General features: G+C 40.6%; 1 protein-coding gene across 1 annotated transcript; it reads left to right on the forward strand.

Moving 5' to 3' along the window:
- The first annotated feature begins 7,819 nt into the window (after positions 1-7,819).
- LOC118078460 (olfactory receptor 14A16-like) lies at positions 7,820-9,101 on the forward strand. Its single transcript, XM_035102337.3, has one exon. The coding sequence runs from the start codon at positions 7,832-7,834 to the stop codon at positions 8,762-8,764; it is 933 nt and encodes a 310-aa protein (XP_034958228.2). The 5' UTR covers positions 7,820-7,831; the 3' UTR covers positions 8,765-9,101.
- Positions 9,102-14,954: the final 5,853 nt, after the last annotated feature.

A 14,954-nucleotide genomic window follows, 5' to 3' on the forward strand; every position in this document is an offset into this window, starting at 1 on the left:
TTTTTACTTAATGATAAGTAGCATGGCAACCCTGGAAGAAAACAACAACTCTGTATTCAATTCAGTCTGAAATGGTTTAATGAATAAATATCAAATTCTTGAAGGAGACACAATTAGAATCTGTCACACTCAATTTATAAAACTATCATATGCTCAACACTAAATCATCTAGCTTTTCTTTGTGGTTATAGATATTTTGAGGGACCATGTGAAGTGAGCCTTGGCCATTGAGGGATGGGCTTCATGAAGTTTATTGATTAGTGACAGCAGTAGGTTTTCGCAAAGGAATTGGTTGTATATCCTGAATCACCCAGCCCACAGGAAACTATTCCTTCAGGGTTGTTGTTGGGTTTTAGGATCACCCTATGAAGTGTATCATTTCTCGAAAATCCCTCCAGAATGCCAACTTAGGGAGTTCTATGGCTGGTTGAAACCAATCCAGGCATTTGGAAAGAATACATTGCCCCTGAATCTCTTTAACAGGGTACCCTGAAAATCTGACCAATGTATTGGATGTGGTATTTCAAGTCACCACTCTGCCAGATTATGGAGCCCGCACAATGCCTTATTCTGAGTCGGCCCCACCATGTTCTGCCTTTCAGTGACAATGGGGCCTCTGTGCATCACATTGCATTATACTAGTTACAGGTAGGTAGCCATGTTGGTCTGAGTCGAAACAAAATAAAAAAAATCCTTCAGTAGCACCTTAAAGACCAACTAAGTTTTTATTTTGGTATGAGCTTTCGTGTATCTGAAGAAGTGTGCATGCACACGAAAGCTCATACCAAAATAAAAACTTAGTTGGTCTTTAAGATGCTACTGAAGGAATTTTTTTATTGCATTATACTGTTAGTGTAGCTTACCAACACTGTAGCACTATGGTTCAATAAAATATTCATTGTGTTTGGGCTGTTTAGGAGATGCTGTTTCATTATCTAAAGGGTACCGGATATTCTTAGCCCCAAATACAGCTTGAAATAACATTAAGTGTTTGCTGGTGTATTTTGCTACGTATTCCAAAACAGTTTTTAATGATGATCAGTTCCCCTAGAAGCACTGTAGGTCTCAGGTTGTTCTTGTTTCCCTTTCACACAATAAAGGGAATGCTGGGATCACTTAAAGACTATTGCTATGTCTCTCTTCCCAGTCTTACCTCAGATGTAGAGGAGGATGTAGTCAAAGAGTACCAATAGGAGAAGCAGCTTCCCTCCCCATTCATGCAAAATGGAATGGAGAAATCTGAGAGCTTCGACTTTGTAATCGGTTAATTTTTTCTTATATAATTCTAATAAAGATTCTATAAAGAGTCTATAATTCTATAAAGAGTCCCTCTGTTGGTCACAAACTTTCAGGGTAACATAAAATAAACACGTATGTAGTGTCTTAAGGTTGGATTGTTGTCACCAACAGTTATAGTAAAGTCTTTTAATTAATGCAGATTAATGTGTTTCCACTTGGATGACATATGACTACCCCTCTGGAAATATTCTGAATACTGCATGTTGTAAGGTAAAGGTAATGGGACCCCTGACCATTAGGTCCAGCCGTGACCGACTCTGGGGTTGCGCGCTCATCTCACATTATTGGCCAAGGGAGCCGGCGTATAGCTTCCAGGTCATGTGGCCAGCATGACAAAGCCGCTTCTGGCAAAGCAGAGCAGCACATGGAAACGCCGTTTACCTTCCCGCTGTAGCGGTTCCTATTTATCTACTTGCATTTTGACATGCTTTCGAACTGCTAGGTTGGCAGGAGCTGGGACCAAGCAACGGGAGCTCACCCCATCACAGGGATTTGAACCGCTGACCTTCTGATCAGCAAGCCCTAGGCTCAGTGGCTTAACCACAGCGGCACCTGGGTCCCTGTAGGAAATAGAATTAATCAGTGTAAGAGCCAATATCTCATATTTGGTTTTTAGTACCGTTTACCTTGCCAAATGAAAGTATCCCATTATCAGTTCCTCTATAGGCAAAACACATGCTTTGATTTAAGTGGGAGAATCACTTCAAGAGAAGAAATGTAGGGATTTGATGACTAGTTAGTTTGTTAGTTAGTTAAAGAAAGACATAAATGTCCAGTTTTTCAAGGTAAAATGATATTACTGTAATAACTTACTGTTTTTCTTCATGCCAATTTTTTTTTCGAATTATGATGTGTCTTCCCCTCTGTTGTCTTTAGATGATCATCTATCCATATGGGCACAGCTGAAATTTTATTTATGTTCTCTCACCCCACTCCATTGCCTCCCACCCTCCAAGGCAGTCAAAAGTCTGTCTTCATTGGCAGTACAAAATTGCCACAATATTGTTATGTTTGTTGTGTTCCCTGGCACATGCTCCCAAGAGTTCAACACAACTGGGCAAAGAACTCCCCCAAGGAAAATAGATTTTCTGCTATTTCTGAAAATATAATTAATAGATAATGAATGTGTGCGAGAGTACATGAACATTTATTTATTTATCAGTTCATTACATTTATTACCCACGTCATGAATTATAACTGGGGTTCTCTGAGCAATGAACCATTTAAATTCTTTAAAACCACAACATCCCATAACAGAATATGGGATGTCAGTTTTTAAAAGATGAAGATTTAACATTTCTTCATTTTTGAATTTGTGCTTTTAGATTTTAAGGGTTGCATGTTATTAAATGCTGGAACAGCAGATCAGGATGCAATTCTATACAAATTCAGGCCCCATTTGCACTATACATTTAAAACAGTATCATACCATACCACTAAGCAATCATTACATAGCTACAATCCCCAAATTTCCCTGGAAATACAGCTTGTTTAACCACTTTTAGAGTTCAAACAAACTACAGCTCCAATAATTCTTTGACTGTTTAAAGTGGTATAATAACACAATGTAAATTTTAGCCTTTTCATCCACATACATTCCCACTGTTCCAGCTGAGATTTTCCATGAGGTCCAGAGGATTTTCCATGAGGTCCATGGGGCTCTGGAGCATGTAGAAGCCAACTATGAATTGTCTGCTTAATACTCAACTTCATAGAGACTTGAATGCCACTGCTGTGGCAGTTCCATTTGAGGTGTCTAATATCTTATGGGTCTGAGGTAGAGACAGGCAAAGTGTAACCTAGCTGCCCTACTAGATCTCTCAACAGCTTTTGATATTATTGAACATGGTGTTCTGCTGAACCAGCTCTGTGGGATGCTATCATGGGCACTGTCACAGTGGCAACATTTCTTCTTGCAAGTTAATGTCCAGAGATGTTATGGTGTCCTGCAGGGGACTTTTTTCCCTCCAGTGTTTTATGAAGCTAGAAATTCCATTAACTTGCATTGCAAAACCAAAATGGCCACAACATTTTTGTTTTTCCACAAGCTGCCAATATTACCTATTACTGAAGTCTCTGGTCCTTTCTGTAACAGTAGTAGCCCCAAATCTTACAACAAATAGTTGCAAAGACAAATGCTCGAGACCTGTAAAGCAATGATACGAATAGTTCGCACCGTATTTTTCGCTCCATAGAACGCACCTGACCATAGGACGCACCTAATTTTTAGAGGAGGAAAACAAGAAAAAAATATTTTACTTTCTTTAATTGTCCTGGGCGCGGGCTCTGGCTTTTGTGTTGGCTCTGGCTCTGCACAGGCTCTGGCTCTTGCATTCGCTCCATAGGACACATGGACTTTCCCCCTTCCCTTTTGGGAGGGGAAAAGGTGCGTCTTATGGAGCGAAAATACGGTAATCCGATTTCCTGCACGTGCCACCTTAAGCCACTGCTCAATGGTCGACCACATGCTTTGTATTCGGCAGGTCTCAGGCTTCTCAGCATCTAGAAGTTGACTAGAAAAGATCCCCATTTTAAACCCTGTATATTGTCTATGAGTCATTGTATGCAATATTGATTGTTTTGAATGCTTTGCCATTGTCAGAAACTCCTATAGATAAAGTATCTCTTAATAATGTTAGGAGAACATAGATTGTAAAATTAATTTTTCTACACACCTGCTGTCATGGCTTGAAGTGGCTTGCTGAGGCCAAGTCCTCAGGGAAATTAAGATCATATTAATAAACCACCTCCTGATGGTTGTGTTAAACTCTTACTGCCAGTAAATATATGATTTTCCTTGGCTGTCTCGGCAAGAGCAGGGGAACACTTATAATGCATCTTAGCACACTGAGAAACACTTAGTGCTGGGAGCAGAAAGTGCACGAGAAGCCAAAAGAAATCCATGGAATGAATGTAAGTCATTTATCTACTTAATACTTTAGAAAATGGCAGATGTATACTGCACTTTTTCAAATTCAATATATAAAAATTGCCATTCTCTCCATTGGGATACATTTTAGGTATTGCAGAAATACAGAGGGTTTGTACAGCAGAAACAGCTTTGATTTAGATTAGATTTATTAAATTTATACATTGTTTCTCAATAATAATACAATCTTTTGACACTACGTACAGGTTACTACTGGACTGGTAGAGCAGCTAGCTTTTTAACATTCTGTCATTACAACCTTAATAATTCTGTTAATCATAAATCAAGACAATTAGTGAATATCCTGTCTGGCAAGGGATACAATGTAAGGGAATTTCAGAATATTCTGGTGAAGAATGGCTGTGTAATATATATATATATATATCTCCAAGTGTAAACATCCTGCTTTTGGTGCCTTGTTTGTGCTCAATCAAAACATACTGTACACTTCAACAATACTGCAGGGTTTGTTACACAAATGATGGGTGTTCATAAACTTTTAAGATCTCAAAGTTCTTGCCTTAATGAAGCATTTAATGAAAGGTACATGTTATCCAGTACATGTGTCAAAGTTATTCAGGGATATCTTCAATCAAAAGAGGTAGGGAATTATGCTGGGATGATCAAAGGAAAAAGTAGGTGCATGGAGGCTAAATTGTAAGGGAGCATAATATGCAAGACTGCAAAACAGAGGTGAGGAACCTGTGAAACTCCAGGTGTTTCTAGATTACGGTGCTCATAATTCCTGACCATGTTGGTTGGCAATGATTGGAGTCCATCCCATCAAGATCTGGAGGGTCACAAATTCTTCGTCCCTGCTGTAGAGCATGCTTACTGCTTACACAGTGCATAGGCTATGTAGGAAGCTTAGCTTGCAGGTTTCTGCTTTGTAAAGGTAAAGGGACCCCTGACCATTAGGTCCAGTCGCAGACAACTCTGGGGTTGCGGTGCTCATCTCGCGTTATTGGCCGAGGGAGCCGGCGTACAGCTTCCGGATCATGTGGCCAGCATGATTCTTGTGAACCAGAGCAGCGCATGGAAATGCTGTTTACCTTCCCGCTGTAGTGGTACCTATTTATCTACTTGCACTTTGATGTGCTTTCGAACTGCTAGGTTGGCAGGAGCAGGGACCGAGCAATGGAAACTCTCCCCGTCGTGGGGATTCGAACCGCCGACCTTCTGATCGGCAAGCACTAGGTTCAGTGGTTTAACTACAATGTAATGCATTGTAAATTTGTAAGTGGCTTACCTTGTGTTTTAAACCTATAAGCAGCTCTCATTTACATTGCTTATTTTTACTTCACCATTCAGCCAATCTGGCAGTGCAGCTAAGAAGTAGTAAAGTGGTTTGAATGGCCCAGCAACAGCCCTGTGAACAAAGCCTTTCCTCGCTGTTCTTACTATTCTTTTCTGTTACAATCAGTGTAGGAAATGCCTGTTTGTGAAGGGGAGAATACGTGTGTGTGTGTGTGTGTGTGTGTGTGTGTGTGTGTGTGAAGTGTATGCATAGAGTTGTTTAGCTTTTTACCAGACCTTTAGAAGGCATCTCAAGGCAGCCCTGTTTAGGGAAGCTTTTAATGTTTGATGGATTTCTGTATTTTAGTGTTTTGTTGGAAGCCGCCCAGAGTGGCTGGGGAAACCTGGCCAGATGGGCAGAGTATAAATAATAAATTATTATTATTATTATTATTATTATTATTATTATTATTATTTCATAACTGTTTTGATAATAAACCAGAAAATAAAGCTTTGGGTTGACCATTCTATTCCAAGTGCTCTCTTGACAATCTCGTGATACTAAGGGTAGTAGACCGGTGGGGTTTAATTTAGCCAAAGCCAATAATTAAATGTCCTATACCAAATCTGTAATTCAACAGAGGGGAGATTAGCCTCTAAGTGCAGTGAAGCATCATGATGGAACAGGAAAAAATTGCCTTAGGAACTTAGACTGAACAGCTTGTGTAGATCCCAGGTGAGCGCCTGGGCAAATCTGAGCCCCATATAATAACTGTGCTAGGGGTTTAGCATTAAATACTGATGGTATGTGATTGCGTTAAAGTGCTGATGGTATGTGATTGCCAACTTTTGTATGGAAAAAGTGTGTCAGAATTTTGGCGCTTTGAGAAATTTTATCCTTTGCATATTTCTGATGTGCTCCCCATGACCCTGTTGACTGAAAAATAAGGCCGAGGTATTTTAAAACTTTAACTTGCTTGATCAACTGATTATCCACATATCATCTATGGGCCCCATAGTTTCTTGAAAACACCATGGCATTCGTTTTCTTGCAATTCACAGCCAGCTGTTCTCTTTGGCAGTATCCTGTTAATGCCCTCATCAATCTTTTAGGCCCACTTTTGTTTGAGATAGAAAGACTGCATCATCTGCATATAGTAATATAGAGATGGGTTTTGTGGCCAATTTAGGGGCATGATACTCTGAGGATGTTAAACTCTGGACTATATATATATATATATATATATATATATATATATATATATAGTGTGTGTGTGTGTGTGTGTGTGTATAAACAGTGTGAGAGCTAGGATACAGCCATGCTTACCTTCCTTTGTGGCTGGTAAGGATACTGTGAACTGCCCATTTATAGAGCAACACACTTTCAGCACAGTGTTTTTTAAAAAAAGGAAACTTCCAAAATTGTTGAGTTTTTTTAAGGAAGTTGTCTAACACAAAACGCCTTTGAAATACAGTGGTACCTCGACTTACAAAGACGATCCGTTCCGCGGTCGCCTTTGTAAGTTGAGATTTCCGCAAGTCGAAGCACCGCTACGGTGCATGTGCGAAGCATGATTTTGTGCTTCTGCACCGGTGAAGAACGCACGCTCCCGGCACACGTGCCGAAAATACTTCCAGAGGCTTCAACTTCGAATTCTTCAAGGTATGACTCTACCAGTAATGGGACATATGGCAGTATGTCTCATGAAATTTGAATGAAATGAGTGTTATGTGGGGCTGTTTTTACAGGTTGGGGGACTGTTAAGGTACCCATATTCAAATGCTGAAAGATGTTTAACCTATAATAACAGCTCAAGGTTCTGAGTGTTTAGAACAGGGGTAGGCAACCTAAGGCCCATGGGCCGGATGCATCCCAATCGCCTTCTCAATACGGCCCGTGGATGGTCCAGAAATCAGAGTGTTTTTATATGAGTAGAATGTGTTCTTTTATTTAAAATGCATCTCTGGGTTATTTGTGGGGCATAGGAATTTGTTCATTATTTTTTTCAAAATATAGTCCAGCCCACCACATGGTCTGAGGGATGGTGGACCGGCCCACGGCTGAAAACGGTTGCTGACCCCTGGTTTAGAAGATCAAAGTAAACCCATATTAAATGAGCTGCAGAACACTGATGTTAAGAAAACAGTGGTAAGCCACTATCTCTTATTATAACACATCATTATTAAAGTTTTCATGTGTTGAAAGGTTCACTTCTAAGACTTGTGGTTTATTTCCCTTATCTTTTTTTCTTTCCCCCGACTCTCTTTTGAATTTAATAAATCTTGCTTAGTAAGTTATGCTAACAGTTATCTTTTTATTTTGTTCCAGAGGTTGCAAGGATCTTAGTGATTTGTTTTTAGAAAAAAATGGATAATAAATCCTCCATTTCTGGATTTCTACTTCTTGAATTCTCAGCCATCCGGGAACAGCAGATTCTACTCTTTCTGTTGTTCCTGATATTGTACCTAGCAATTGTCTCAGGGAATCTTCTCATCATTTCTGCAGTAGTCTTTGACCACCACCTGCACACCCCTATGTACTTCTTCCTGATGAACTTGGCCATCCAGGATCTTGGCTCCGTTTCTGCCATCATACCCAAATCAATGGCTAATTCTTTCCACAATACTAGATACATTTCTTACTCTGGATGTGTGGCTCAAGTGTTCTGTTTTGTTTCCTTTGTGGGATCTGATTTCTTTCTCCTCACAGTCATGGCATATGATCGCTATGTTGCCATTTGCAACCCGCTACAATACGAAATGGTGATGAACAAGGCAGCCTGCACACAAATGGTTGCTGGTGTTTGGATCACTGGTCTTTTCTATGGCACATTGCACACTGGAGGGACCTTTGCAGTACAGTTTTGCTCCAATATTGTCAATCAATTCTACTGCGAAATCCCAGAGTTACTGAAGGTCTCCTGCTCTGACTCATATCTAGCTGAAGTTGTCATTCTTGTGATCAGTGCAGTTATAGAGTTAGGCTGTTTTTTCTTCATTGTTGCAACGTACGTGCTAATCTTCACTGCAGTGCTGAGAATCCCCTCCATCCAGGGAAGGCAAAAAGCCTTCTCCACCTGCCTTCCACACCTCATTGTATTTTCTGTATTTATATTCACTGGGTGGTTTGCCTACCTAAGACCACCTTCTGATACACCATCTGGTATGGATTTGGCATTAACTGTGATATATACCTTTGTTCCACCCATGTTGAACCCAGTGATCTATAGCATGAGAAACAAAGATATCCAGGTTGCTCTAGCAAAGCTGTCAGCTTCACTGTCCTCTTTTTGCATGTAACTGTGGGTTTTGTGTTTCCTTAAATACCTTCATTTGTGTGGAAGGCAGTTTAAAAAATAATTCAGCTGGAAATATTGCTGAAATAGATGTAAAACCTGGCTCTTTTGTTTGAGGAACTGGTGACTCTTTTTGCTTTCTAAATCTTGTTCCAAAATTGTATGCACATAAATCATAAAACAGGATATGACTAACAAAAATGGGTCATGACAGGAATACTAAATCTATTATTTTATGCTACAAAATAATGAATTCATTGTCATAAGCCAGTGAAATGAATTCTTCAACAAAGCAACTTGGAAAACACAGAATAATAGTAGTGCCTGCTTATCGACTCCATATTGCAATATATGTTGTATGTATTTCCCGTCTGTGTGTTGTTTCATGTGTATATTTGGTAAAACCACACCATACAGTATAAAAATTATCTTTCAGCCCTCTTCGCCATCTTCACTTTTGGCAACGGATTTTCCATTATGTCTGTTTGTCACACTATATTATAGCAGTGATCAATATTCATTAATTGCAAGGTTTTCCAAGTTCCATTACTGTTGTATCTGCTGTTAATAAATGCCTCTGCTATATCAGTCTCTACAGCCACAGTACACACTGTAACTCTCCAACAGTTTCACTATACCACCAAGGGAACACTCTTCCAAGACAGAGGGATGCCAACAACATCTGCAAGTAAGATTAATCAAGCATGGTAGACACGGCCTTCTTAGTGGTGACCCCATGGTTTTTGAATTCTGTTCCAAGAGAAATTATGACCCTCTTTCCTCAGGGCATTACCACAACAGACTGATATCAGATCCTGATACCCCTATTCTGTCATTCTTTAATGAAGAAATTCTAGCTTCCTTTCAATGTGGGTGCCCAGCACATGCATGTGATGTGACACAACGGACAGAGGCATAGCTGCCAAGTCTCCCGTTTTCCCCGGGAAACCCCCGTTTTTAAAGCCATTTCCCGCTGTTATCCCGAATGGGGGAATATCCCGTAATTCCCCCGTAATTTTTATTTTTATTTGCAAACTGAGCCAGGAAGTGTGTGCGTGAGTATCACTCTTTAATTTTCCTATCTCTATGGAGACACTCGCTCAGTCTTCCCGGGGGCAGCACTGGCTCCGCGTTTCCTTTTGCAGCCCGGGACCAGGAAGAGAGTATGGCGATTCTTTCGCTTGTCCTCCCGCCAAGCGCCTTTCCTTCCTGGTCCCCAGCAACTGTTCCCTTGTGCCACAGTGCCTCTGGTGAGTGCAGGAGCCACAACGGGCTCAAGGTACTAATTTTTGGGGGAGGCGCTTCTTCCCCTCTAAACTTTGCTTTGTGCTGGGAAGGGAAATAGCTACAACTTCAGTACAAATGTTGGCAGCAGCAAATTTCTATTTTTAAACTCCTCTTTGCTCTTTCTGCATCCCCCCCCAAACACTTTTTTATATAAAATTGTTGGCATGAGGGTCCTAACATAATCTTCTTAGGGGTGGAATGAAGGTTGCTGAAGTTCTTAAGGTTTTTGGTTTCTAAGTGGGATTTTTTAAAAAAAAGAAAGAAAAGAAAAATACATATTGAAATTTTAATTGGAGTCATGGAATAAACAGATGTATTTTATGGCTTACAGATGCACCCACACAAACTCTCCAGCCCAGGTATATATAGCGGAGTTTTAAATGACTAATTTAGAGGTCAGAGAGATAAACAACTACCTGACATTTAGAAAATACTGTATTTTAGACAGGGGGAAGAGGGATTTATCCAGACTGTGCAGTATAACATGAGACCACATATGTTTTGGGGAGCTATGTTAGCTGATATTACAAATCAAAACAAATAAGCAGATTTTAATTTGCCCATTTGGTGCTTGGATGCTCCTAAAAAAAAATCTCTTCTTGTATCTACAGAACTCATTGTAATTTACACGCATTTACATGTGAAAAGGATCTAGGAGTCCTGGTATACCACAAACTTGACATGAGTCAACCGTGTGATGCAGCAGCTAAAAAAGCCAATGCAATTCTGGGCTGCACCAATAGGAGTATAGCGTCTAGATCAAGGGAAGTAATAGTACCACTGTATTCTGCTCTGGTCAGACCTCACCTGGAGTGCTGTGTCCAGTTCGGGGCACTACAGTTCAAGAAGGATACTGACAAGCTGGAACGTGTCCCGAGGAGGGCAACCAAAATGGTCAAAGGCTTGGAAACAATGCCTTATTAGGAACAGCTTAGGGAGCTGGGTATGTTTAGCCTGGAGAAGAGAAGGTTAAGGGGTGATATGATAGCCATGTTCAAATATATAAAAGGATGTCATATAGAAGAGGGTGAAAGGTTGTTTTCTGCTGCTCCAGAGAAGCGGACACGGAGCAATGGATTCAAACTACATTAGGAAGAACTTCCTGACAGTAAGAGCTGTTCGACAGTGGAATTTGCTGCCAAGGAGTGTGGTGGAGTCTCCTTCTTTGGAGGTCTTTAAGCAGAGGCTTGACAGCCATATGTCAATAATGCTTTGATGGTGTTTCCTGCTTGGCAGGGGTTCGGACTGAATGGCCCTTGTGGTCTCTTCCAACTCTATGATTCTATGATTCTATGACCCTTGAAATATTTTTTAAAAAATCTGCATTGATAAAACAGGTCAAATTTTGCAGAGATTCTTGGTCTTCTGAGTATAAGGTATTTTTTTGTTATTTTGTGTGTAAATATGTTGCAGTTGATAATGAAGAAAAGTGTGTGCCAATGGGCTATGGTACCTTCAGTGGGTGAATAGTTCTACCCGAAAACTGCTGAAGAAGATTGTTGTTGAAAGGACCCTGTCTGAACTCACCATAGTGGATAATGTCTGGCAACTCAACAATTTATCTTGTAGGCAAGCATGCAATGGTGTCTCCCAGCCAAAGTTTTGTGGAGGATCAAGATAAATTTCAATATGATCCTGGCCTTACTTTGGTACTGAAATGGATTTGGTAGTTTCCAACCTTTTTTTGCCCTTGAACCACTTGAATATTGCTTGACAGGCTACTTAATGATTTTTCTGCCTGTTGTAGTGATTATAATGTGCTGTGCTAGATGCTGTATGATTTTTAATTTTAATTTTGCTAACACTGCATAGACCACCTGAATGAAGCTCTCACAGGCCACAGTTTGGTTACTGCTCTAGACAATCTACACTAGGATCTAGACACAGGGAGTCTTGTCTCTGATGGTCTGCTGAGCCTGTCAACAGCTTTCAGTACTATCCACCACAATATGGTTCTCATGGACCTGCCTGGGATAGACCCTGCTTGTTTGCAGCAGTATCATTCCTTCATGGAAACACACAGTTCTGAAAGATGGTACTGAGGACGATTGCTCATCTTGTCTCCCACACTGTTCAACATCTAGATAAAACTTAGCAAGATCTGAAGATTCTGAGTCCACTAGAGGCATAGGAAGGGGTGTGTGATGGGGGCGGATCACCCAAGGTGTCACGGCTGAGGGGGGTGACATTCGGTGCACCGCCTGCCCGCGACTCCCAATCCTACCCTGAGCTGTCGGGGGAAGGGGGGAGCTGCGCCGCTTTGCCAGTGGCCTTCCCCCTTCATTTTGACAGCTTGGGGGAGGCTTAGGAGTTGCAGGTGTGTGGCGTGCCATTGTCCTGCACTCCCGGGCTGCTGGAGGAGGCAGGCCAACAGGCAGGGAGAGGACGGGAAGGAGGCAGGCGAGCAAACAAGTGGAGTGGGGAGGGAAGGAAAGAAGCAGAAGCTCCCTCAACTCAGGACCCAAACCCTGGAACACACAGGAGGAGAGGTGGGGTGTGAGAACAAAGTTGGGGGGGGAGAGTTTTAAGTGCTTATGCTCAGGATCCAGGCCCCGGATTCCTTATTTAAAAAAAAAATCAAATTTTATTAAGTTTTTCACTTACAAACCAATCATATCATATCAATTATTCCATATTATACAAATACATATCTATTAAACCAAATATTATACCAAATCATAAAATTTTTGACTTCCCATGCTTCAAAATCTGAGGGTTCTGAGTAACGATACTTGCTGCCATTTATCCAAATTCCAAATTCTTTCCAATCATTATAGTCCAATATAGTCCCAATCTTTCCCAACAGTTCTTTCTTGTTATTCTCTTCCTCTTGTCACAGCTTCTGAGATATTTTCAAGCAAGATTTAACACAAAGTTACTATTCCTGTGTGAATTTTCTGTCCAGCCTCCCCATAAATCCTTGCATTTCTTTTTCAAGCTGGCATGTTTCCCAGGCCGCTCCAACTATCCAAAATGGACAGTCGCTATCTTGAAGATCCCATTAATCATGTCCCAGCTTCTGCTCAATAAATCCACTGATTGCAGAATTGCAGTTTTTTCAGGCGAGGTTCAGCCAAATACAAACATTAACACTCTTCTTATAACAGACGTATGGCTCTCCCCGCCCTTTAACTGCTCCTCCGCTCTCCTCAAACTCCCTTTAAGCGGCCTGAATTAAAAGTGTATCACAAATCGTAAATCCTCTTAGAACTGTCTGCAAAGAATTTTAATGAGCTCCAACAGTTGATATAACCCAGATTCCTTTAATGGAATACACTTGGTCAATGGAGGGGCAGGTGTTGGCCGACCTCCCCTCCCCCCCCCATCAATAAGCCAATGCCCAGCCTAACCACCAAACGTTACAAAGGTGTGACGGTTGCTAAGAGGTAAACCAAATGGCCAGTGCCAATCTGCCAAATGGAAAAAAATCCTACCCAGTCCCTGTCCCAAGACAGGTGATCAATCAAAGTCCAAAGCAAGGCCAGAGGACACCTAAATTAAAGGGCAGGTGGGCGGGCGTTCGGCAGCATGAAGCAGGTGCTTGGCACATGACGTCGTGCTGCCGCCTTTATACCCCCTCATGATCACCCCATTCAAAATGATTGGCCAAGAGGCCTGGAGTGATCGTGGTGTCACCTGGTGTGAGGGTATTACTCCGCCCATGCCAGGGAAGGGGGGAACTGGGTTGAGGGCCTGCCCACAACCAGGACCATCTTTTAAGATGATCCTATTTGTCAAAATTGCTCAGAGGGTATGGGAGATTTAGAAGTATGCCACCATCACCCATGCCCCAGTGTCCTCCTTTAAAATGTATTAAGAGCAATAGATACCATTTGGCCACTTTGTATGTAGGTCACAGTGGAGACTTGCTTCCAATTCCTCCTATGTGTGTTCACTATAGACATACATTACCTGGCAACTGCCTTATAGTAAATCAGACCATTGGTCTATCTAGCCCAATATGATCTGTTCTCATTGACAGTAGTCTCCATATGGTGGTCCCCCCCCCACAGTAATAACTGGAATACTGCTTGAATGGTGGCTTGAGTATGTATTATAAAATCATAAAAGGGACATTAAATAAGTCATTACTTTGTAGAGTTTATTCTTCTGGTTTGTGTGTGAGAGAGATTTATTTTGCTATTTTTTTAAAAAAATGAGCAAGCAAAAATAATCAACATTTTGAAAATAATTCTTTTTGAAATACTGATAACTGTCCATAAACTGTTTTAACTCATCTCCAGGGAAATTAGAGGAGGAACACATGAGGGTTTTTTCTGCTTCATTTACTAGTATGTTTTCTGAGATGGAATTATTTCACCATAGCTCAGTGAACAGCATTCTTAATTGACCTTCTCATCTGCTGAATATTGTTGTCATTAATTAACCAAAAGCACATTACCTTTAAAAAGAAGCTTTTACCCTTTTTTATTTTTTCCAAAAAATTAGACAAAGAGAAATATGCCCCATAAATTTGCATTCTTGGGATTATTGTGCTTTCCAATTAATATAATGAAGCCTAATTATCCCAACTTTTTTGAGGTGATTGTAGACTCAGTTAAAAAAAATTAATGATCTCTCTAGAGATAATATTGTATGTACAACTATTTACACTAATTAAGCTAGACTGTGAAATGTAAAATAATGAGGAGAAGCATAATTTGTCTTTAAATTAGTTTAATTCCTACAATAAAGAAGAATAAATATTTCAAACAGTATTCCAGTTGAATTAATATGTTGTATCTCTTACAGCTTTAATTGTGGTCTTTATAAACTGAAGGGAACAAGAAAAAATGTTTGGTAGATGCCACAGTAATTCTAAGTGAAGTGATTTTAGAATTAAATAGTCAACACACTTTGCAAATCAAATTAATTCAGCATGGATGTTGCCATGGACACTTGAATTG

The sequence above is a fragment of the Zootoca vivipara genome, chromosome 12, assembly GCF_965207765.1.
Source record: "Zootoca vivipara chromosome 12, rZooViv2.hap1.1, whole genome shotgun sequence".
NCBI lineage: Eukaryota > Metazoa > Chordata > Lepidosauria > Squamata > Lacertidae > Zootoca > Zootoca vivipara.